Source organism: Ranitomeya imitator, chromosome 4 (genome assembly GCF_032444005.1).
Source record: "Ranitomeya imitator isolate aRanImi1 chromosome 4, aRanImi1.pri, whole genome shotgun sequence".
Classification (NCBI taxonomy): Eukaryota; Metazoa; Chordata; class Amphibia; order Anura; family Dendrobatidae; genus Ranitomeya; species Ranitomeya imitator.
The window spans coordinates 220395633-220422106 of record NC_091285.1 but is presented as its reverse complement, the minus strand read 5'-3'; the positions used below and the strand labels follow the sequence as shown (position 1 = coordinate 220422106).

General features: G+C 40.2%; 1 protein-coding gene across 1 annotated transcript in view; it reads right to left on the bottom strand.

Annotated features, from left to right (window-relative positions):
- Positions 1–26474, bottom strand: part of LOC138674481 (solute carrier family 23 member 1-like) — a 994669-nt gene that overhangs the window by 244588 nt on the left and 723607 nt on the right. The window contains exons 9-11 of the mRNA XM_069762318.1: positions 16550–16803; positions 14889–15053; positions 8124–8232 (exon numbers count right to left, since the gene is read on the bottom strand). Coding sequence (XP_069618419.1) covers positions 8124–8232; positions 14889–15053; positions 16550–16803 — 528 coding nt within the window. The remainder of the gene's footprint in view (positions 1–8123; positions 8233–14888; positions 15054–16549; positions 16804–26474) is intronic.

Here is a 26474-nt window from a genome sequence, read left to right as displayed (position 1 = left end):
TATTATTTGGTGCATTTCGCTAGCCCTAACACACCTATCCTCAAAAAGCCCTCTCTTGACCCATCCTCTGTATCTAGCTATCGCCCTATATCACTTCTCCCCTATGCCTCAAAACTACTGGAACAACACGTCCATCTTGAACTGTCCTCCCATCTATCTTCCTGCTCCCTTTTCGACCGCTTACAATCAGGCTTCCAGTCACCCCACTCCACTGAAACTGCCCTAACTAAGGTCACCAATGACCTATTAACCGCCAAGAACAAGCGACACTACTCTATCCTTCTCCTCCTGGACCTGTCCTCTGCCTTTGACACAGTGGACCATTCCCTATTACTACAGACCCTCTCATCCCTTGGCATCACAGACTTGGCCCTATCCTGGATCTCATCATACCTAACTGACCAAACATTCAGCGTCTCCCATTCACACACCACGTCCTCACCTCGCCCCCTATCTGTCGGAGTCCCGCAAGGTTCAGTTGTAGGGCCCCTGCTCTTCTCCATTTACACTTTTGGCCTGGGACAGCTCATAGAATCTCACAGTTTTCAGTATCATCTCTATGCTGATGACACACAGATCTACATCTCTGGACCAGATGTCACCACCCTTCTAACCAGAATCCTTCAATGTCTATTAACTATTTCATCCTTCTTCTCCGCTAGATTTCTAAAACTTAACATGGATAAAACAGAATTCATTGTCTTTCCCCATCTCGCTCAATCCCCCAACGAATCTATCCATTACAGTAAACGGCTGCCCACTCTCCCCAGTCCCATATGCTCGCTGTCTCGGGGTAATCCTTGACACTGATCTATCCTTCAAACCGCATATCCAAGCCCTTTCCACTTCCTGCCACCTGCAACTCAAAAATATTTCACGGATCCGTACATTCCTAAACCTAGAATCTGCAAAAACCATAGTCCATGCCCTCATCATCTCCCGCCTCGACTACTGTAACCTCCTGCTCTGTGGCCTCCCCTCGAACACTCTTGCACTCCTCCAATCTATTCTAAACTCAGCTGCCTGACTAATCCCCCTGTCCCCCCCGCTATTCCCCGGCCTCTCCCCTCTGTCAATCCCTTCACTGGCTCCCCATTACCCAGAGACTCCAGTACAAAAGCCTCACCATGACATACAAAGCCATCCACTACCTGTCTCCTCCATACATCTGTGACCTCGTCTCCCGGTACTTTCCTGCATGCAACCTCCGATCCTCACAAGATTTCCTTCTCTACTCCCCTCTTATCTCCTCTTTCCACAATCGCATACAAGATTTCTCTCGTGCATCACCCCTACTTTGGAACTCTCTTCCACAACATATCAGACTGTCACCTACCATCGAAATATTCAAAAAGAACCTGAAGACCTACCTCTTCCGGCAAGCCTACAACCTGCAGTGACCACCGATCGACCAAACCACTGCACAACCAGCTCTATCCTTACCTACTGTTTCCTCACCAATCACTTGTAGATTGTCAGCCCTCGTGGGCAGGGTCCTCTCTCCTCCGGTACCAGTTGTGACTTGCATTGTTCAAGATTATTGTACCTGTTTTTATTATGTATACCCCTCCTCACATGTAAAGAGCCATGGAATAAATGGCGCTATAATAATAAATAATAATAATAGTAAACTGAGCCAAGGTATTTTGATCCCTGAGGGATCATACCTTGGTAATTAATTTTTTCCTGGCCATATACCAGGGATGCATATATTATTAATTTAGCATACACCTCCTTATATACCTGTTTACACTTATCTTTTTTCTGTTTATTTTTGGGCTTTCCTTTATTTCTCACAGACCATTTATTCTGAATAAACAACACATTCATTATAATATGGACTGACTTACAGATATACCTCTGTATACCTTAGTTTCTATGGGCACACATTCTCTCCATCTAATTTGTTCTGATGTATGCTGAAGTGCTTTGTCCTCCTAAATTTTGTGAGGAGTGCGTGTCTTTACTAACCAGGAAGGAGGTGCGTATGTGCTGGCCTGGAAACGATTTAAATTCCATCAAGTGGAGAAGAACATCCCTATGACGGTATTGACGGCCACACTTTACATAGCGACCTGCAGGTCGTGCACAACCCACGATATTAATGTGGCAGAATTTTCTTTTAGATCTACCACACAGGCCTGGTGCCTTGTCTATAGTGGAGCGCAACATACATTCCACAGCGATCTGTACGCAACTTCCTTTGCCTTGTCTATGGTGGAGCACAGTATTCATTCCACCACAGTGTTTATACAACTCCCGGTTGACCCTGACCAGCGGTGTTCACTTCCAGTCTATGTTTGGTGGCAATCTTAAATAGGGAGTATCACTAACAGGAGTTCATACGCATGAACAACAGTCGATTCAGACATGTGTTCTAATCGGCAGGAGCTATCTGGAGCCCCTTACTTTGTCTTCCTCTGATGAACCCCTCACTGCACTGATGAGGGGAGGAACGTGTCGGGATGGGTTACTTTGCTTTAAAGATAAGAAACATGAATGACTCCTTTTTATATCATGCATGAGGGATTTATTACAATCCTATATGCATCATATGTTTTATAGTCTGCGTTCTAGAACTGAAATCTGCCTATAATGAATGTATTATCACGGACTGTGTGAAGGGGCGTATAACAATCCCATATATGGGCAGCATGGTTGCTCAGTGGGTAGCATTGCAGCTTTGGGGTCCTGGGTTCAAATCCCACGAAAGACAACATCTGCAAGGAGTTGTATGTTCTTCTCGTGTTTGCGTGGGTTTACTGCGGATACTCCAGTTTCCTCCCACATTCCAAAGACATACTGATAGGGAATTTAAATTGTGAGCCCCATCAAGGACAGCGATGATAATGGGTGCAAACTGTAAAGCGCTGCGGAATATGTTAGCGCTATAAAAAAATAAAGATTATTATTATTATTATTATTATACATGCCATATTTGTGATTTTGCCTTATTGCACATTTTTGCTATCTGCATATGTTTCATCATTATCTGCTAGGAGTCAAAAAAAACATATGTGATATACCTGAAAATAGTGTGTCATCTCTTAGCTGCTACCTGCATGTTAGTGCCCATTGAATTGAGGGTCACACATAGTTACATAGTTACATAGGTATTAAGGTTGAAGGAAGACTATATGTCCATCTAGTTCAACCCATAGCCTAACCTAACATGCCCTAACATGTTGATCCAGAGGAAGGCAAAAAAAACCCATGTGCAAAGAGTAAGCTCCACATTGGGGAAAAAAATTCCTTCCCGACTCCACATACGGCAATCAGACTAGTTCCCTGGATCAACGCCCTATCAAGGAATCTAGTGTATATACCCTGTAACATTATACTTTTCCAGAAAGGTATCCAGTCCCCTCTTAAATTTAAGTAATGAATCACTCATTACAACATCACACGGCAGAGAGTTCCATAGTCTCACTGCTCTTACAGTAAAGAATCCGCGTCTGTTATTATGCTTAAACCTTTTTTCCTCCAACCGCAGAGGATGCCCCCTTGTCCCTGTTTCAGGTCTATGATTAAAAAAATCATCAGAAAGGTCTTTGTACTGTCCCCTCATATATTTATACATTAAAATGAGATCACCCCTTAGTCTTCGTTTTTCCAAACTAAATAGCCCCAAGTGTAATAACCTATCTTGGTATTGCAGACCCCCCAGTCCTCTAATAACCTTGGTCGCTCTTCTCTGCACCCGCTCCAGTTCAGCTATGTCTTTCTTATACACCGGAGACCAGAACTGTGCACAGTATTCTAAGTGTGGTCGAACTAGTGACTTGTATAGAGGTAAAATTATATTCTCCTCATGAGCATCTATGCCTCTTTTAATGCATCCCATTATTTTATTTGCCTTTGTAGCAGCTGCCTGACACTGGCCACTGAATTTAAGTTTGTCATCCACCCATACACCCAGGTCTTTTTCATTGACGGTTTTGCCCAGAGTTTTAGAATTAAGCACATAATTATACATCTTATTACTTCTACCCAAGTGCATGACCTTACATTTATCCCCATTAAAGCTCATTTGCCATTTATCAGCCCAAGCTTCTAGTTTACATAAATCATCCTGTAATATAAAATTGTCCTCCTCTGTATTGATTACCCTGCAGAGTTTAGTGTCATCTGCAAATATTGAAATTCTACTCTGAATGCCCCCTACAAGGTCATTAATAAATATGTTAAAAAGAAGAGGGCCCAATACTGACCCCTGTGGTACCCCACTGCTAACCGCTACCCAGTCCGAGTGTGCTCCATTAATAACCACCCTTTGTTTCCTATCCCTGAGCCAGCTCTCAACCCACTTGCACATATTTTCCCCTATCCCCATTATTCTCATTTTATGTATCAACCTTTTGTGTGGCACCGTATCAAAAGCTTTTGAAAAGTCCATATACACTACATCCACTGGGTTCCCTTGGTCCAATCCGGAACTTACCTCTTCATAGAAACTGATCAAATTAGTCTGACATGAACGGTCCCTAGTAAACCCGTGCTGATACTGGGTCATGAGGTTATTCCTCTTCAGATACTCCAGTATAGCGTCCCTTAGAATGCCCTCCAGGATTTTACCCACAGTAGAGGTTAAGCTTACTGGCCTATAGTTTCCGAGTTCAGTTTTTGTTCCCTTTTTGAATATTGGCACTACATTTGCTATACGCCAGTTCTGTGGCACAGACCCTGTTATTATGGAGTCTTTAAAGATTAAAAATAATGGTCTATCAATGACTGTACTTAATTCCTGCAGTACTCGAGGGTGTATCCCATCCGGGCCCGGAGATTTGTCAATTTTAGTGATTTTTAGACGCCGCCGCACTTCCTGCTGGGTTAAGCAGGTGACATTTAATTGGGAATTTTTATCACTAGACATTTTGTCTGCCATGGGATTTTCTTGTGTAAATACTGATGAAAAAAAGTCATATAGCATATTGGCTTTTTCCTCATCCTCATCCACCATCTCACCCAGACTATTTTTAAGGGGGCCAACACTATCATTTTTTAGTTTCTTACTATTTATGTAGTTAAAGAATATTTTAGGATTATTTTTACTCTCTCTGGCAATGAGTCTCTCTGTCTCAATCTTTGCTGCCTTGATTTGCTTTTTACAGAATTTATTTAATTTTCTGTATTTATTTAATGCCTCCTCACTACCTACTTCCTTTAATTCTCTAAATGCTTTCTTTTTGTCCCTTATTGCGCCCCTTACAGCTCTATTTAGCCATATTGGTTTCCTGCATGCTATATTAAGTCGAGTAAGCTTACTACTTTCTGATTTTCTTTGTGATTGACACTGAGATATGTGATTCTAATCAGTTTATCACATATTTATTTCAGTTAAAGCTGACTCAAAAGAGGATCACCAAAAGAGAAAGGTTACTGTATGTGTCTACTCTCTTGCATAATTCCGGCTAATATTAATGCTGGTGCCTTAACCTCTTATTTACCACTTTGTGTCTCAATATTCAATAGACTGGATCCTAGTAAATCAAGTCTCGGTCATAAAATTTATTCTTGATCTATCTTGAATGATGTGTATAAGCATGAGAGGGGTACAGCTATCTAAAAACATATTGAGGAAGTGAGCACATAGTGATCTATTTGTATTAAATAACGTGCACTCACACAGCTATTACCAAAGGAAATATAGTGTCATGTTTCAGGAAACTATTTGTATTGCACTTAAGCACTTTAAACGGGTGTTGGTGGTGGCTTCTTTGAAGGGATGCCTATAAGGGTCAGTTAGGGCGATCCTGTGTGGAGCGGGCGCACCGCTGCACTTTCCCCTTAAGGATGCCAACCTCCTCTGGTAGGCAGGGAAACGGAGAACCAGGCTGTTCTCCCTAAACATTTCTCTCATTATAAATAATTACCCAAATTAAAATTAGATTTGTGTACCTGATCTTGATCTGTTCCTGTCATAAACTTGTCTATGTTGACTGGCGCTTTTTTAGAGTTCATTACTAAAAGCTATATTTTAGAGGTTCTGTTTACAATTTTTGGATTTAAACACCCTTAAACCATTCCAGCAAAATCTGAACTCAAATATGGTGCTTCTTCCTTTCTGAGCTTTGCACTGTGCCTCAAAAGTAGTTTTTACCCACAAATGGTGTTTAGGAGTACTCAGAAGTTGCACAACAAATTTTGGAGTCCATTTTCTCCTGTTACCCTTAAGAAAATGAAAAAAATTGGGGCTAAAAGAATAATTTTGCAGGAAATATTAAACTTTTTTTCTAAGCTCTATGTTATAAACACTTGTGGGTTTGAGATGCTCACAATACATCTAGATAAGTTACTTGAGTGGTCTAGGCTCCCAAATCTGGTCACTTGTGGGGGGTTTCTACTGTTTAAGTACATCAGGGGCTCTCCAAATGCGACATGAGGTCCACTTTTAATTCCAGCATATTTTATTTTCAAAAAGCCAATAGTATGCCTTCCCTTCTGAGCCCTGCTGTGCACCCAAACAGTGGTTTTCCTCCACACATGGGGTATCGGTGTACTCAAGAGAAATTGGGCAACAATTTTGGGGTCAATTTTCTCCTGCAACTCTTGTTAAAATAAAAAAGTTGGGGCTAAAATATGATTTTTATGGAAAAAATTAGATTTTTAATTTCTCGGCTCTATGTTATAAATTTGTGAAGCATCTGGGGGTGCAAGGTGCTCACCAAACATCTAGATAAGTTCCTTGATGGTTCTAGTTTCCAAAATGGGGTCATTTGTTGGGGTTTCCACTGTTTAGGCACATCGTGGGCTCTCCAAACACGACATGGCATCCGCTAGTTATTTCAGAAAATGTTATGCTCCAAATGTCAAACGGTGCTCCTTACCTTCTGAGTCATGCTGTGCGCCCAAACAACGATCTTCCTCCTCCACAAATGGGTTATCACCATATGCAGGGGAAATTGAACAACAAATATTGGGGTTCATTTTTTCATGATACCCTTGTGAAAATAAACAAAATTGGGTCCTAAGTAAATTTTTTGTGAAAAAAAGTTTAATGTTCATTTTTTTTCTTCCCATTGTTTCAGTTCCTGTGAAGTACCTGAAGGGTTAATGAACTTCTTGAATGTGGTGGTAAATGCCTTAAGGGGTCCATTTTATAGAATGGTGTCTCTTTTGGGTATTTTCTGTTATATAACCCCTCCATGACACTTCAAATGTGATGTGGCCCCTAAAAAATTGCTTTGTATATTTTGTTGGAAAAATGAAAAATTGCTGGTCAACTTTTAACCCTCATAACTTCCTAACACAAAAAAATTATGTTTCAAAAATTGTGATGATGTAAAGTAGATGTGGGAAATGTTATTTATTAACTGTTTTGTGTGACAACTCTCTTATTTAAGGGCATAAAATAAAAAAATTTAAAAATTGTGAAATTTTCCAAATTTTTGCTAAATTTACGATTTTTTTTACAAATTAAAGCACGTCATATCAAAGAAATGTTACAACTATCACGCAGTACAGTATGTCATGAAAAAACTTTCTCAGAATCAGTGGGATTCGTTGAAGTGTTCCAAAGTTAGTACCTCATAAGGTGACACTGGTCAAAATTCTAAAATTTGAACTAGTCATTAACCTACAAAGTGGCTCGGTCCTTAATGGGTTAAAGGCACAGTATTCCCACAGGCAGGGTTGCAGAGTAGACACAATGATTTTTGACACAGTACTCTTACAAGCGGGGTTGCAGACTAGACAGAGCAGCTTTTGGCACAATGCGCCCACAAGTGGGGTTTCAAGGTGCATATAGTGGCTTTTGGCAAAGTGCTCTCACAGATATGAGTGCAGAGTACACACAGCCACTATTTTGCAGAGTGCATTACGTAACACTGTCCCTCAATCCAGCTGCATCCCATCCCTATCCTATCCCTACATTAATCAAAGCCCAATGGTGGCGTCACTTATGATCCGGCATTTATACAGGCCGGGTCACGTGCTGTACCTGCAATAACAGACATATCAACTGCCTAAAAGCTTGTTGATTGGCCTAGCTGCAGCCTTACAGCAAACTCTATTTGGCATCAAAACCCGAACAGTAAACCGGACATCCTTTACAGTTTGGGTTCTCTCATTCCTAATTATAACAATATGAAAATCTTTGTATCATAATAATGAATACAGCTTACCCGTACTTATAACTCCAGGGTGACCTTCCAACCATGTTGGTATAACAAGACCAGTAAACATGGAAAATCCCAAAACAAAAAGATTTCTTGAGGAGTTTAAATCCACATACTATAAGATAAAAGTAACATATTTACATTTAATAAACATATATTTGTAAATTAATTTTATTTTTAAACATATGCTCTTCATTAGTGATTCTGCAGCCTGAACAAAGCTTGTTGAAAGGCTGTAGTGCAGCCAATTAATAAGCTTTTCTGGTGTAGAAACTTCCAGTTTCATCACAGCCATGATAAGTATTGACATGGCTTTGATTGGTCAGTGACAGCATGTTAATACAAAAAATACAACGTTTGGTCCACTTTAGTTTTCATAACAAGCACACCACCACGCCGTTGTTTTAAATTACTTAAATAAATGATTTTAAAAAACGGTGTTGGGTCCCCAATATTTTTTATAACCAGCCAAGGTAAAGCAGACAGTTGGGAACGGGTATGCTCAGGCTGGGAAGATCCCTGTATAGTTGGCCCTCCCTAGCCTAAAAATAGCAGCCAGCAGCCACCCCAGAAAGGGCGCATCCATTAGATACACCAATTCTGGCACTTTGCCTGGTTCTTCCCATTTGTCCTGGTGCGTTGGCAAGCAAGGTAATATTTTGGTGTTGATGTCAGCTGTGTAATGTCCAATGACATCAAGCCCAGATGTTAGTAATGGGTAGAGATGAGCGAACCATTCAAGGTTCGGTCCAGTTCACTGAACATGTTCGCCGAACAGTTCGTCAAACGTACCCGAACCCCTTTAGATTCAGTGGGAGGCCAAACCAAACGTATGCACAACACATTAAGGGGTGACAAAAAAGCTTCCTAAACAGCTAAAATTAGGGGTAGACAAGATAAAAACTGTCGTCAATTGACACACAGTAGAAATTTGCAAATGAAACAGCAGCAGGCAGCCATGGACCATGCATGAGATATCAGGGTCTGGGCCAGAATTTACAGCTTTGAATTGAAGTTTCAATTAAGACAAGGTGAGTAAGGGACCAGTGTAAGCCTGCTATGTTGGGAGCCATGATACCTCATGCAACATCTTAAATGAGGTTTTTGATCAACCACACTCAAGTGGCACAAAAATCAGCATGGTTTATAAAAACAGTTATAAAAAACTTAAGGATAGTAACACAGGTTGTTGACAGAAAGTAATTGCAGGTCTGCTACATAAAAAACCAGAACAGTGTTATAGAGTGTTATCAAGAGAAAAAACAAAATGAAAAAGAAACCCCTTAAAAAATAGCCTTTATTACTATGCATGCATAAAATACCAAAAAATACCCAAATTTTCTCTTTAAAAAGAGGTTTTAATGGGTCTTATACAGGTTATTCCAAAGGGAATATACACTGGAATACAAAAGGCAAAAATAGCTCCTAGGATTTTGTGCTAGTCAATGACAAATAGGAAGGTTCTTGGGAAGATAGTTTGTGTGTTACTCTATATATCCCTTCCTAACAACGGAGGTTGGCACGCTTAATAAACAAAATGGTGGCCCCCACTCCATGTCAACTAGCCCTCCATGACACTCAAAATGGACACCCTAAACAAGCCACCACCAACACCTACATAAAGTGCTTAAAGTGCATGCTTTAGATATGTAATCCTGAGTGTCTAGTCAACAATGAACCATGCAAGGATATGGCTCAATGTTTCAAGAGGAAGATACATTTTTGCAGAGATATATTTAATACGCCTTTACAAAAAGTGATAAATGTCTCTGTATGATGTAGAGAAGAGATGGCTGGAGTAGTGTCTCAAAAAGATTGTATATTGAGACAACACAAAAAGCTATCTATCAAATAGAGAAGGGTTTTAGAGGCGGTATGGTCATGCAAAAAACAACATGAATAGCGTAGTATATCTATGCATGACCCTAGGAGCACAGAAAATCTATATTAAGCATAGGTACATACGTAAAACCATGCCCATAGTAAAGGGCTACACTTATCTCAAGGGGAGAGGTGTCCCATCCCCATGCCTTTCCCCTTATTGTCAGTCCAAATGGGGTTCATCAGGGGAAATGGTTGCTGTAAGCTACAGGCAGCATATGAAGATGGAACGCTGCATGCATTCCAGCAGGTACGGATCCTTCTATATTCTGATTTCTAGAACGCAATATGCGCTCCAGCAGACATGTGCTCAGTGAAAACTTCTGTAACCAAAAGTGATGTCAAGTAGTTTCCAGAACGCAATATGCGTTCTAGCGGGCATGAAGTCGATAGATATTTGCGGAAACCAAAGTGACGATTGCCGGGTCGCAGTATGTGCTCCAGCAAAAGTGTAGCAAGTAAGTACTTCCGGGTCTGGGAGATGTGAATATTCAAGGAATGGCCCATGTGATGTTCCTGAATGCTGGAACACTATGTGCGCTCCATAGGCCTCTGTCTAGAAAGGAGGCAGGGCCTCTATATCACCAACTGTATAGTCCCTAGTGAGTGACACTCTTCTGTATTTAACCATCGGACATGAAAGAACATAATATATGTCGTATGGAGAATCACATACCGGGACAACTATATATATATATATATATATATATATATATATATATATATATAGGACAGACCCGTATCTATGTGCCATAAATAGGAAACAACAGTAATACATAAAGCATATAGATTGTGACAATCCCCCTAATTGAAGATATTTAATACAGGTTGGTCTGTAAGGACTTGGCAAAACTTGGCAAAAATTTTAGACTGTACTTATGCAAATTGTCTCTTCAGAGAGGAAGAGGACTAGAACTCTAGTGCCACCTATTGGAAGTAGTAATCCTAACAGTGAATGTTGACCTTTAACGAGCCTTGTCACATGACTTAGGATAATAGCCAAACCAGAATCTCAATCTGCAGACACTGTGTTTCGGGGTACTGCCCCTCGTCAGTGCAAAGTGGAGAACTGGTTTGGCTGATTGAGAGGCGTCTGACCGGGATCCAAGAAGTATCGTTTCTCTTTGTGGAGAGTGACATGATAAGCATGTCGAGGTGAGGAGACTTAAAGCCGCAATGCTCCTCTGGGAAATATGGTGTTCAATTAGCCTGTATTTATTTATTTTTATTAAAAAACAGGATTGGTGGAGTCAGCAAGGAGTGTGAGGCTAGTTTTCTGATCACTAATTATTGGGAACAGCCTGTGGCCTCCTCGGTTGATTGTCATCCAATCGTGTAATTGTCTGGACGATAGGGACCAGCTGAGAGCGCTTCACTCCATAGATTACAGCGGGTGCTTCTGAGTGTCTCCCGGCCTGTGATCTCTCTGATAATTGGATGGCCAATCCAATCTGTTGGCCACAGAAATGCAACCTTTCCACCTTGTGGATACAGTCCTAAAGTTGATGGCTGTCGCAGTCTCAAAGTACCAGTTGCCCAGTCACCATTACTTCTCTAAGAGAGATATGCCTGCGCTATACCAGTATGTCGAAGACAACATCCACCATTCCTTGAAAAAAATCTATGTCTGACAGGGTGCATTTCAACACTGACATCTGGATCAACAAGCATGGACAGGAACGTTACATCTCGCTAACTGGGCACTGGGTGACTCTGGTGGCTGTGGGGGGAGATGGGGGAAGGAGCTGCTCCACAAGTCTTGCAATCCCCCAGGGCACTAAGGAATGGAGAACTAAACCACTACACACCATAAGAAGGAGAACTAAACTACTAGACAACAGGACTTAGAGAAATAGACGTAGAGTAATGTTTATGGTTGTGGCCAAAAAGTTCAATTTTGGTCTGAATACTCCAAATTACCTTGTTCCAGAAGTTTTGAGGCTTGTCTCTGTGCTGTTTTGCGTATAGTAGGCGAGATACTTTGTGGCATTTGAGAAGTAAAGGCTTTCTTTGGGCGACTCGACCATGCACCCCATTTTTCTTCAGGTGCCTCCTTATTGTGCATCTTGAAACAGCCACACCGATAGTTTTCAGAGAGTCCTGTATTTCAGCTAATGTTATTTGTGGGTTATTCTTTGCATCCCGAACAATTTTCCTGGCAGTTGTGGACGACATTTTTATTGGTCTATCTGACTGTGTTTTTGTTTTTACAGAGCCCCTGATTTTCCATTTGTTAATCACAGTTTGAACACTGCTGACTGGCATTATCAAGTCCTTGGATCCTTGGATATCTTTTTGTATCCCTTTCCTGTTTTATACAGTTCAACTACCTTTTCCAGTAGAGCCATTGACAATTCTTTTGCATTCCCCACGACTCACAATCCAGAAATGTCAGTGAGTGGATGAAAGATGCAAGAGTCTGGTTGGATCCCAGAAACTTATTCAGCTTTTATGCACACACTGATTACAAGCAAACAGGTCACCGGTGAGGATGTTACCTTTAGCAGCCATTCAAACCCATTTGTGTCAAGTTCTGTGCATTTTATCAGGCCAAAATCACCAGGGTATGTGAATTTTTGATAGGAGTCATTTTTATGTTTTGGGTTGTCATTATAATTTAAAAAGAGAAGACACAGTAGCTTGACAATAAATGGCTTCACCCAACCACTAACCATGAGTGGAGAAAAGAAAAAGTTTTCGTGTTATCATTCATATTCTCTAAAAGAAGGCCAAGAGAGCAAAAATTCTGCCGAATAATGTAAATATATATATATATATATATATATATATATATATATATTTATAGAGAGAGAGAGAGAAACCAACATGTCCTGTTGTGTTATATATATATATATATATATATATATATATATATATATATATATATATATATATAATAAAAAAGATCTACATGGAGGAGTGGTCAAAAATCCCTGCTTCAGTGTGTGCAAACGGTCATGAACTAAAGGAAACTTCTGACCTCTGTAATTGCAAATAAATGTTGCTGCACCAAATGTTAAGTTCTGTTTTTCAATTGTATCAAATACTTATTTCATGCAATAAAATGCAAATTGATTATGTAAAAATCATATAATTGATTTACTGGATTTTTATTTTTAGATTCTGTCTCTCACAATTGAAGTGTACCTATGATAAAAATTACAGGCCTCTCCATTCTTTGTAGGTGGGAAAACTTTCAAAACTGGCAGTGTATCAAATTCGGCTGAAAAAGACAATGGATAGCACCTCCAAAAATCATAGAGTGACCTAATGCCACTAGGGCAAAAATATATAACTGAACATGAGGTTCTTAGTTTAACAATCTGATCTGAGTGTTTGAAGCCCACTGCCATGCCACAGAAAACCTCTTAGTGGGTCCTTATTGCCCTAAAATCAAATACTGTATATACTCGAGTATAAGCTGAGATTTTCAGCCCAAAAAAATGAGCTGAAAGTGCCCCTCTCGGCTTATACTCGAGTCATGGAAGGTGGGGGGTGGCAGGTGAGGGGGAGCGATGCCTGTCAAATACTCACCTGCTCCCAGCGCTCCTGACGCGGTCCCCGCATGTCCCATGGTCTTCGGGCGTGGCAGCTTCTTCCCCTGTTCAGCGGTCACTGACACCGCACATTAAATTTGTGAATATGGACTCTACTCCCATAGGGGTGGAGCCACATATTCATTACTGTAATGAGTGGTGCCACATGACCGCTCACTACAGGAAGAAGCTGCCGCTCCCGGAGACGTGGGACATGCGGGGACCGCGTCAGGAGCGCTGGGAGCAGGTGAGTATGTCATATTCAGCTTTCCGCATTCCACCGCCGCCCCGTCTTCCGTGTCATCTGCACTGACTGTTCAGGTCAGAGGGCACGATGATGTATTAGTGTGCGCGCCGCCCTCTGCCTGAACAGTCAGTGCGGAGAGACGGGATGCTGAGGAGCAGCGACGAGAGGTGAGTATGTCATTTTTTTTTTAGTGCAGCAGCAGCATTACATGCGGCACAATGCTACATGGAGCGTGTATGGGGCCATAAAGAACTGCATGGAGCATTATATGGGGCATCTATGGGGCCATAACTGCATGGAGCATTATATGGGGCATCTATAGGGCCATAATGACACTGCATGGAGCATTACATGGAGCATTACATGGGGCCATAAAGAACTGCATGGAGCATTATAGGGGGCATATTTGTATATGGAGAATCTTATGGGGCCAAAATGACCTGTATGGAGTATTATATGGGCTTATTTTGTATGGAGCATTATATGGGGCCATAATGAACTGTATGGAGCATTATATGGGGCCTATTTTGTATGGAGCATCTTATGGGGCCATAATGAACAGTATGGAGCATTATATGGGGCTCCTGATTCAATATGGATATTCAAAAACACTTAACCTACTGATGTCTCAATTAATTTTACTTTTATTGGTATCTTTTTATTTTTGACATTTATTGGTAGCTGCTGCATTTTCCACCCTAGGCTTATACTTGAATCAATAAGTTTTCCCAGTTTTTTGTTGCAAAATTAGGGGGGGTCGCCTTATACTCGGGTCGGCTTATTACTCGAGTATATACGGTACTTATTTTCCCCAATGTTAGTATCTGACTGTTTTTCTCACATGGGCAACTTTGAGGACCGCAGACCTTCTTCACAAGTTTCTTCAAAAACCATATGACTGTGAAGAATATTAATTTGATTAAGATTTGAGTTTTGTTCATTTACTTTGCATTCTGTTCATTAAAAAATTTAAACTATTACAATAGTACTTCTATTTTGTTAAAGCATTCGTGGCAACAAACTGTATGTGGGTCAAATGGACATCTCAGACTAATATATTATTCAAACACTGAACAAGCTACATAAATATTGCACACATAGAATTACCTGAAGATTTGAAATGCCTACTGCTGCAATCATACCGAACATCACCATAAACATCCCTCCGATAACTGGCTCTGGAATTGTTATAAAGATAGCTCCAAATTTTCCAAAAAGACCTAATATAATTAAAAGGATACCTGCAGTCTGCATTACTAAGCGACTTCCAACCTAGAAAAGCAAAATTATATTTTAGGCCTTCTTTATGCAAGGTTTTTTTTTAAAGCACAAAAAAATAAAAACAGCAGTCAAATGAGTTAAAACATTTATTGTGAAGAAATACATCTGCAGAACATTATATACATAAAATACATCTGCAGAACATTATATATTCAGGCTTAGTCCAGATCGATACACGCCAGTTTGGATTTGGTCAACTAATAAGGCATATTGCAAAGGATTATTGTGAGACAACCACTTTAGAAAGATTTGTGATTAGCTTTTATCAGGAAACTGTCTTAATTATTTAACGTGGACACACCAATATTTTCTCACAAACTCAAATCATCTACATATTGCATTCAGAGTTAGTGAGCTACAAAAAGTAGTGATCACTCTTGCCTTTTAAACAAAAGTACCCTGGTGGTACAATGCTCCAAAGCATAAATGAGCCGACCATTAACACTGGACACATTTTGAAGAAAAATATTTTTCTAATTATTCTACAATCATTACATTTTAAAAGGATCACTTGATAGTAAGCTAACAAAGTTTTCAGGGCAGTACAGTGGCTCAGTGGTTATCATTGTTTCTTTGCAGCATTGGGGTCCTGGGTTCAAATACCACCAACATCTGCGAGGTGTTTGTATGTCTTCCCCATGTTTGCGTGGGTTTTCTCCAGGTTCTCTGGTTCCTCCCACACTCCATAGACATACTGATGATAGGGAACTTAGAGTATGAGCCCCAGTGGGGACAATGATGATGATGTCCATAATGCGCTGTGGAAATGATGGCGCTATATAAGAAATGCATAATAAATAGTGATGAGTGAATATACTTGTTACTCGAGATTTCTCGAGCATGCTCGGGGGTCCTCCGAGTATTTTTTAGTGCTTGGAGGTTTAGTTTTTATTGCCGCAGCTGATTGATTTACATCTGTTAGCTAGAATAAGTACATGTGGGGGTTGCCTGGTTGCTAGGGAATCCCCACATGTACTTATGCTGGCTAATAAATGTAAATCATTCAGCTGCGGCAAGAAAAACTAACTCTCCGAGCACTAAAAAATACTCGGAGGACCCCCAAGCATGCTCGAGAAATCTCGAGTAACGAGTATATTCGCTCATCACTAATAATAAATAAATAATAATACATTTCCATGCTGAACATTTTCTGTAATCTGTCTGGTTATTAATTGCTGCCTTTGCAGGGAAAATTAAGCGTTGCATATTAAAATCAGTAGATTGTTTGTATCATACAGGAGAGAATTCAAAAGCAAGAGATGTTCACTGCCTTGTCCTCTGTTTATGATCATTACTCCATGACCCTCTCAAAAGAACATATGAAAATGGGTTTTCTCACCTTGTTGACAGCTTTAAAACACTTTAAATTACATTTTCTGGGGCAGCTGAATTAAACTAATTGGACATCCAATGCATAAAATGCATACGATTTTAAATTTGCAGACATTTTTAAATTTCTAATCTTAGAAGCAAAATGGTAAGTTTACCTTTGTTATTCCCAATGCTGCAATATTCTGACTATAAGAAGTAGTTCCATTTCCTGTTCCCCAAATGCCAGCTAAAATACATCCTAAGCCTTCCATTCCAATTCCTCGATTTAAAGCATGTGTTGGGGGATTTGGAGCTCCTGATAATTTTGCACAAGTGTAATAATCACCAATTGATTCAACAGTAGAAGAAAGTATCCCAGATAGCATCCCCAGTACAGAGGAGAGGCTTACTGTGGGCCAACCCCACTGACCTGAAAGACAATAAATATGACACCAAGAGAAAATTATATTACTAATATTCTAGAAGGTTTGGTGAACAATTAAAATCCTAGCAGGAACTATCTCTGATCATACAGTAAATTGACTTCTCACCAGTCACCATCACTATTTTGATGTGATGATTAAAATAAATATCAAAATGGCATAAAAATGCACAAGAAGCCTTTCAAAAGTCAACAGTGCAACATTCCACATTATATATAAAATATTCTAGGTGTTGCTACTCTATGGCAAACTACAGCACTATATAAAACAAACACTTGTAGACTATGTAGTTTAAATAATAAGCCATTTTTTAAACATGTTCTCTATTTTTTCTGGATTGAATTAAATGATTTTGCAGATAATTGACTTCCTCTTTATATTCTTCACTTTTTTTTGTACAGTTTTGTCTTACTCGAAGGAACGAACTGACTTTTTAGAACATTAAATAATTCTTTAACCAACCATTTAAAATGAATAAATGTTAATTATTCAATTATTTATTGCTATTTATTTTTAATATTATGTAAAATATATACATATATATATATATATATACAGAAAAAATTGGAACAGCATCCAGTACTAACTCACATGTTGTGCAAAGCTCTCCCAACCAGCAATCCAATGGTCTCCAAACATAAAGTAAAAAAAAAGAGAAAGCAGCACAAAAAAAATTGAAAAATGTGGACTTTATCGCCTGAACGGCGTGGCTACGTTTCGGATATAGTATGAGAAAGGATACTATATCCGAAACGTCGCCACATCGTTCAGGCAATAAAGTCCGCCTTTTTTCAATTTTTTTTGTGCTGCTTTCTCTTCTTTTACTATATATATATATATATATATATATATATATATAAACACATATAAAGAAAATAAGAGTGTAATGCACTGAATGTAATGGATGCATTGATAATTTGATGTTATCACCAGGCTACTAAATATACATTACATTAACCAATTGTTATGATTTAATGTTGAATAAATACTTCAATTTAAGAGCCATTCAATGTAAGAGTCATGCTCCTGCAATCAATGTTTGTTACTGGTGACTTATCTACGTACAATTTCTTACTTTCATTGATACAGTCCCATGAATCTCTCAAAGCACTTTAATTTAATCTGTAGCACTGTAATTTTATTTATATACACGCCCGCCATAACGGCACTATATCTGTAGTGTTACACCCTACTACTTCTTTTGTACCCGATTTCTGTGTAAAATGGTTGTGTTTTGATTTGATTTTTTATTCTGTATTGCCTTGTATGTACCTATTGAAATAAAATTGTTCTTTATTACTTTACTCTGGATCCTATACTCCATTCTTCATGCATGCATTTACGAATGAAACTGAACACTTCCAAATTGCAGAGGAGCAGTAATGGATGTCAGCAACTAGAGGCCGCTTTAACAGGATGTGACATCACACGCCAGAAATTTTCTCCTTGTTCTCACTTCATGGCAGTCTCACAACCGTCCGGATCACTTTTGTCTACTGTTCATATCAATGAACTCCTTTCCGACAATGGTTCTACTCAATTGGTGGATATACATTCAATCTTGGATTGTGCTATATGCAAAGGATACTGTTTTTGAACTTGAATAATACTGTGTTTTGACACAGGACATTTATTATACACATGGTTCTAATGGGAATGATTAAGCTTTTGTGGGTGCAAAAATTTAGGTGGGGATGTTGGTGCTAAAATGGCTTGTTGTTTCCACTGGTGTGGGGTAGTAGCACTTGGAGTGTAGGTGGTGAGGTCAGTCCAAAAAAGTGTTTGACATCCTCAAGAGACATTGGCAGATACTGAAGTCTGACCCGGATGTTAGTGGGTTTATCTCTCCACATCCATCAATCACATACAGGAGGGGGAGGTCAATCAGGGATAGCGTTGTTCAGAGCCACTTTGTGCCCCCTAAAAAACAGGGCACTTGGTTGGATAAAAGATCTACCGGCACATTCAGATGTGGACATTGCTCTTTCTGTAGATATATTTGCGTCTCCAATACCTTTCAGAGTTCAGCTACGAATAGGATCTTCTCCATGAGACAATTTGCTAACTGCAGAACAGTGGGTGTCGTGTATCTCTGCACGTGTTCGTGCCCAAAAGACTACGTGGATAAAACAAAACGAGAACTGAGGGTTCGGATAAGTGAACATCTCGGTGATATCCGTCACTGCAGAGACACTCCAATTGCACGACATGTCACCAACGTACATGGAGGTGATCCAGGTTCCCTGAATTTTAGGGTCATTGAAGTTATCCCCCTTCGGTGAGACGAGGTGACTGGGATAAAAGAATAGTGCAGCACGAGACAAGATGGATTTATTTAATGAGATCGATGAGCCCTCTGGGTCTCAACGAACAGCTGACCTTTACTGGTTTTATCTAGCCTCCTGTCAGGTCCTCTGTTATTAGTGCTATAGCCAGGTATATTTATACAGTGTTCATTCTCTGTCTCATTTTTGGGACACTATATTGGTTTATTTCTATTTTCGTTTTCTTTGTTTGTTGTCCTGATGTGTGCTGTTGGTATCCATTTACTCTTGTGTGTGGATTAATCTGTCCCCTTTATGGTTAATAATGCTGCTTCTCTTTGTGCATGCGTTATTTCATGTGCTCCTCGTGGGTTATTACATATTTGGCACGTATTTTGCAACTCTTTATTAATTTATGTGGTGTGTATCTTGCGTTTCATCTAGCAGCAATGTGACATTTTCAGGGATGAAACTATCCATGGGCGTAGTTTGAACGCTGTTTTGGTGCATGCGCTGCTCGTTCCCACTATTGTACGTATTCTGTGCTTCATCCTTACAGCGCTTCCTCATGGAACGCATTCAGGCGTTTCACCTAGCGTCATATTTCTGAGACTTTCCAATGGCCTATTTGGTGTATCGTTTCCATGACGCATGCGCTGTTCGTTTCTATTATGGAACGCACCGTGCGCTTCACTTATACAGCGCTTTCCCTGTACCACCTTACGTCATTACGCATGCGCCACTCGTTCCTATTATGGAACACATCGTGCGCTTCATCTACACAGCGCTTGCCCTACACTATCCTGCATCAGACTTCTGAGACTTTCCAAAGGCGCGCTTGTGTATAACGTCTCTATGACGCATGCGCTGTCCGTTTCTACTATGGAACACACTGTGCGCTTCACTTACACAGCGCCTGCCCTCCTGGATGATGTCACTTCCGGGGGCAGTCTTGTCTCGGCGTGCTCTACACTTACCCACGTGTATTTATAAGGACACATACTGTGAGTATACCACAGCTCTTATCTTTTTCTTTTCTTCTTTTTTGCGGCTACAAAATCCCTGATGAACCCCCGTTACATCTATATGGGGGGGAAACTTGTCGGGCATTGGTCGGGGAGACTGCTGTCTTTTGCTTGATGTGCCATCTGGATTCATCTGACGATGCTGTATACCCACCACAAACCCGTAGATGAGTATTAATGCTCTTATTTTTTGCTGTCATATGAGGGGGATCATTGTGTCCTGATACACTGTTTATTGCTCCTTTGGGGGCCTCAGGCTGGTGGGCTATGGTGGACTTGTCATTTTGAAATATGTACTGAAACAGCAACAGTACTATGAGCTATCTTTTGTACATGTCCTAAGCACTGTTTCAATATGATGAACCTGTAATATCTATCAAGCATTTTGTTTTCTTTGGGCTGTAGGAGTTAAAATTTGGTTTCCTGATTGTTTTACTTTATTGCTAAACTGAAGTTTCTGGTGGTATTATACTATATGGTTGACCTTTTATTTATCGGGTGACCATCTCTATACACTCTAGTATTTTAGTAACCTAAATCGTTATACTCCTTAACCCAGAAAACCGTATTTATTTATTTATTCTGGACAATATTGGTATTACCTCATTCACCCTGCTTTCTGGAATCTTTTGCAGGCATACACTGCTACATGTATAACTGCCTGTGATACAAAACATATGCGTATTTACGCAATAGCAAAGATTCATTGTATATTTTTTTTCTATATATTTTTTTTCTGTATATTTTTTGGTATATTTTTGTTATTTGCTTTAGGTATTCTTTCTCTTTTTTTGGGTGTTTGGGTTTGTTTTGGGACATTTTCTTTATCCTATCCCTATTTAGGGACTCTTTAGGGTTTCTAGGGTCAGTCGACGCGGAGTGGGGGCGCCTACCGCTTCACATTAGGGTGCCTACCCCCACTGCCAGGTAGGATTTTTCCCATAGGGATTTTCTAGGGTTCTTCCTAGGGTTCCTTATTTAGGGTTTTCTAGGGATTCCCTAGGGTAAGTCGACGTTGAGTGGGGGCGCCTACCGCAGTAACTTAGGGTGCCAACCTCCACTGCCAGGTAGGACTCAGTGCAGGTACTCCCTAGGACCTTACAGGTACATAATTATATGTCTTCTTTATTATTTTTTATAGCTTATGGAAAGAGTATTTTTTAGTGTTAATTAATAAAAGTTATATTTTAGGTATCCTTGTTTGCTTTAGGTCTTTTTGAGGTGCAGCACCACACAGTATCTATCCAAGGTACACCATTGGGAACCGGGAAAGATAAAAATATATGTAAAGATTATGTTGTTGTGCTGCCAGTGATGTCATGTAGGATGCAGTAATTAAAATAAGTACTTGTTTTTAGGATCAAAATCACATACTGATTTTTGGCTTCAGAATGGAGCCTTCATCAGGCTGTGTTACTGCATCCTCACTAAGATCATTGGCAGTGCACCAACATAACCTTTATATATATATATATGTATATATATATATATATATATATATATATATATATATATAGTACCTTCTCATACTGACTGTTTATATCAAATAGAAATAATTGATTGATAAGCTGAGTTATTTTTGCTTTGACAATTTTTCTTGTACTAATTTCTTCTTATTTTCCTATTTTCAGTACCAACTTTGCATGCACCGCTACAGTCATAGACCCATTAGGTTCTGGTAGGTTTGTGCATTTTGTGCTTAATGTTTGGTATTCAAGTATTCAAGTATACAAATTATTTTGAAAAAGTTCCACCTTAACCCCTTAGTGACAGAGCCAATTTGGTACTTAATGACCAGGCCAATATTTGCAATTCTGACCACTGTCACTTTATGAGGTTATAACTCTGGAACGCTTCAACGGATCCCGCTGATTCTGAGATTGTTTTTTCATGACATATTGTACTTCATGTTAGTGTTAACATTTCTTCGATATTACTTGCGATTATTTATGAAAAAAACGGAAATATGGCGAAAATTTTTAAAATTTTGCAATTTTCAAACTTTGTATTTTTATGCCCTTAAATCAGAGAGATATGTCACGAAAAATAGTTAATAAATAACATTTCCCACATGTCTACTTTACATCAGCACAATTTTGGAAACAAAATTTTTTTTTGTTAGGGAATTATAAGGGTTAAAAGTTGACCAGCAATTTCTCATTTTTACAACACCATTTTTTTTTTAGGGACTACATCACATTTGAAGTCATTTTGAGGGGTCTATATGATGGAAAATAATGAAGTGTGACACCATTCTAAAAACTACACCCCTCAAGGTTCTTAAAACCACATTCAAGAAGTTTAGTAACCCTTTACGTGCTTCACAGGAACTGAAACAATGTGGAAGGAAAAAATGAACATTTAACTTTTTTTTGCAAACATCTTAATTCAGAACCATTTTTTTTATTTTCACAAGTGTAAAAACAGAAATGTAACCATAAATTTTGTTATGCAATTTCTCCTGAATACGCCAATACCCCATATGTGGGGGTAAACCACTGTTTAGGCGCACGGCAGAACTTAGAAGTGAAGGAGCGCCGTTTGACTTTTTCAATGCAGAATTGGCTGGAATTGAGATCGGACGCCATGTCACGTTTAGAGAGCCCCTGATGTGCCTAAACAGTGGAAACTCCCCACAAGTGACACCATTTTGGAAACTAGACCCCTTAAGGAACTTATCTAGATGTGTGGTGAGCACTTTGAACCCCCAAGTGCTTCACAGAAGTTTATAACGTAGAGCCGTGAAAATAAAAAATCGCTTTTGTTTACACAAAAATGATTTTTCGCCCACAAATTCTTATTTTCACAAGGGTAACAGGAGAAATTAGACCACAAAAGTTGTTGTGCGATTTCTCCTGAATACGTCGATACCCCATATGTGAGGGTAAACCACTGTTTAGGCGCACCGCAGAGCTTGGAAGTGAAGGAGCGCCGTTTTACTTTTTCAATGTTGAATTGGCTGGAATTGAGATTGGACGCCATGTCGCATTTGGAGAGCCCCTGATGTGCCTAAACAGTGGAAACCCCCCACAAGTGACACCATTTTGGAAACTAGACCCCTTAAGGAACTTATCTAGATGTGTGGTGAGCACTTTGAACCCCCATGTGCTTCACAGAAGTTTATAACGTAGAGCCGTGAAAAAAAAATCGCATTTTTTCTACAAAAATGATTTTTTTGCCCATAAAATTTTTATTTTCACAAGGGTAACAGGAGAAATTAGACCACAAAAGTTGTTGTGCAATTTCTCCTGAGTACGCTGATACCCAATATGTGGGGGTAAACAACTGTTAGGGCGCACCGCAGAGCTTGGAAGAGAAGGAGTGCTGTTTTACTTTTTCAATGTAGAATTGGCTGGAATTGAGATTGGACGCCATGTCGCGTTTGGAGAGCCCCTGATGTGCCTAAACAGTAGAAACCCCCTACAAGTGACACCATTTTGGAAACTAGACCCCTTAAGGAACTTATCTAGATGTGTGGCGAGCACTTTGAACCCCCATGTGCTTCACAGAAGTTTATAACGTAGAGCCGTGAAAAAAAAATTGCATTTTTTCTACAAAAATTATCTTTTTGCCCACAAATTTTTATTTTCACAAGGGTAACAGGAGATATTAGACCACTAACGTTGTTGTGCAATTTCTCCTGAGTATGTCGATACCCAATATGTGGGGGTAAACCACTGTTTGGGCGCACCGCAGAGCTTGGAAGAGAAAGAGTGTCGTTTTACTTTTTCAATGTAGAATTGGCTGGAATTGAGATCGGACGCCATGTCGCGTTTGGAGAGCCCCTGATGTGCCTAAACAGTAGAAATCCCCCACAAGTGACCCCATTTTGGAAACTAGACCCCCCATGGAACTTATCTAGATGTGTGGTGAGAACCTTGAATGCCCAAGTGCTTCACAGAAGTTTATAATGCAGAGCCGTGAAAATAAAAAATATTTTTTTTTTCTACAAAAAAGATTTCTTAGCCCCCAAGTTTTTATTTTCACAAGGGTAACAAAAGAAATTGGACCCCAAAAGTTGTTGTCCAATTTGTCCTGAGTATGCTGGTACCCCATATGTGGGGGTAAACCACTGTTTGGGCACACGGCAGAGCTCGGAAGGAAGGAGCGCCGTTTTGGAATGCAGACTTTGATAGAATGGTCTGCGGGTATTATGTTGCGTTTGCAGAGCCCCTGATGTACCTAACCAGTAGAAACCCTCCACAAGTGACCCCATTTTGGAAACTAGACCCCCCAAGGAACTTATCTAGATGTGTGGTGAGAACTTTGAATGCCCAAGTGCTTCACAGAAGTTTAGAATGCAGAGTCGTGAAAATAAAAAATATTTTTTTTTTCCACAAAAAAGATATTGTAGCCCCCAAGTTTTTATTTTCACAAGGGTAACAGGAGAAATTGGACTGCAATAGTTGTTGTCCAATTTATCCCGAGTACGCTGATGTGCCATATGTGGGGGTAAACCACTGTTTGGGCGCACGGCAGAGCTCGGAAGGGAAGGAGCAACTTTTTGGAATGCAGACTTTGATAGAATGGTCTGTGGGCATTATGTTGCGATTGCAGAGCCCCTGATGTACCTAAACTGTAGTAACCCCCCAAAAGTGACCCCATTTTGGAAACTAGACCCCCCAAGGAACTTATCTAGATGTGTGGTGAGAACTTTGAATGCCCAAGTGCTTCACAGAAGTTTAGAATGCAGAGTCGTGAAAATAAAAAATATTTTTTTTTTCACAAAAAAGATTTTTTAGCCCCCAAGTTTTTATTTTCACAAGGGTAACAAGAGAAATTGGACCCCAGAAGTTGTTGTCCAATTTATCCCGAGTACGCTGATGCGCCATATGTGGAGGTAAACCACTGTTTGGGTGCACGGCAGAGCTCGGAAGGGAAGGAGCGTCTTTTTGGAATGCAGACTTTGATAGAATGGTCTGTGGGCATTATGTTGCGATTGCAGAGCCCCTGATGTACCTAAACTGTAGTAACCCCCCACAAGTGACCCCATTTTGGAAACTAGACCCCCCAAGGAACTTATCTAGATGTGTGGTGAGAACTTTGAATGCCCAAGTGCTTCACAGAAGTTTAGAATGCAGAGTCGTGAAAATAAAAAATATATTTTTTTCACAAAAAAGATTTTTTAGCCCCCAAGTTTTTATTTTCACAAGGGTAACAAGAGAAATTGGACCCCAGAAGTTGTTGTCCAATTTATCCCGAGTACGCTGATGCGCCATATGTGGAGGTAAACCACTGTTTGGGTGCACGGCAGAGCTCGGAAGGGAAGGAGCGTCTTTTTGGAATGCAGACTTTGATAGAATGGTCTGTGGGCATTATGTTGCGATTGCAGAGCCCCTGATGTACCTAAACTGTAGTAACCCCCCACAAGTGACCCCATTTTGGAAACTAGACCCCCCAAGGAACTTATCTAGATGTGTGGTGAGAACTTTGAATGCCCAAGTGCTTCACAGAAGTTTAGAATGCAGAGTCGTGAAAATAAAAAATATTTTTTTTTCACAAAAAAGATTTTTTAGCCCCCAAGTTTTTATTTTCACAAGGGTAACAAGAGAAATTGGACCACAGAAGTTGTTGTTCAATTTATCCCGAGTACGCTGATGCCCCATATGTGGGGGTAACCCACTGTTTGGGCGCACGGCAGAGCTCAGAAGGGAGGGAGCACCATTTGACTTTTTGAGCGCAAAATTGGCTGTCGTGTTTGGAGACCCCCTGATGTACCTAAACAGTGGAAACCCCCCAATTCTAGCTCCAACCCTAACCCCAACACACCCCTAACCCTAATCCCAACCTGATCCATAATCCTAATCACTAACCCTAACCATAATCACAACCCTTACCCCAAAACAACCCTAATGTCAACCCTAACCATAACCCTAATCAAAACCCTAAATCCAACACACCCCTAATCCTAATCTCAACCCTAACCTCAAACCTAACCCTAATCCCAATACACCCCTAATCACAACCCTAACCTTAACCCTAATCCCAAACCTAACCCTAATCCCAAGCGTAACCCTAATGCCAACCCTAACCCTAATACCAACCCTAATCCAAGCCCTAACCCTAATCCCAGCTCTAACCCTAACTTTAGCCCCAACCCTAGCCCTAACTTTAGCCCCAACCCTAACCCTAGCCCTAAGGCTACTTTCACACTTGCATCGTTTGGCATTCCGTCACAATCCGTCGTTTTGGACAAGAAACGGATCCTGCTAATGTGCCCGCTGGATGTGTTTTTTGCCCATAGACTTGTATTGCCGACGGATCGTGACGGATGGCCACACGTCGCGTCCGTCGTGCACTGGATCAGTTGTGTTTTGGCGGAGCGTCGGCACAAAAAAACGTTCAATGAAACGTTTTTTTGTACGTCGC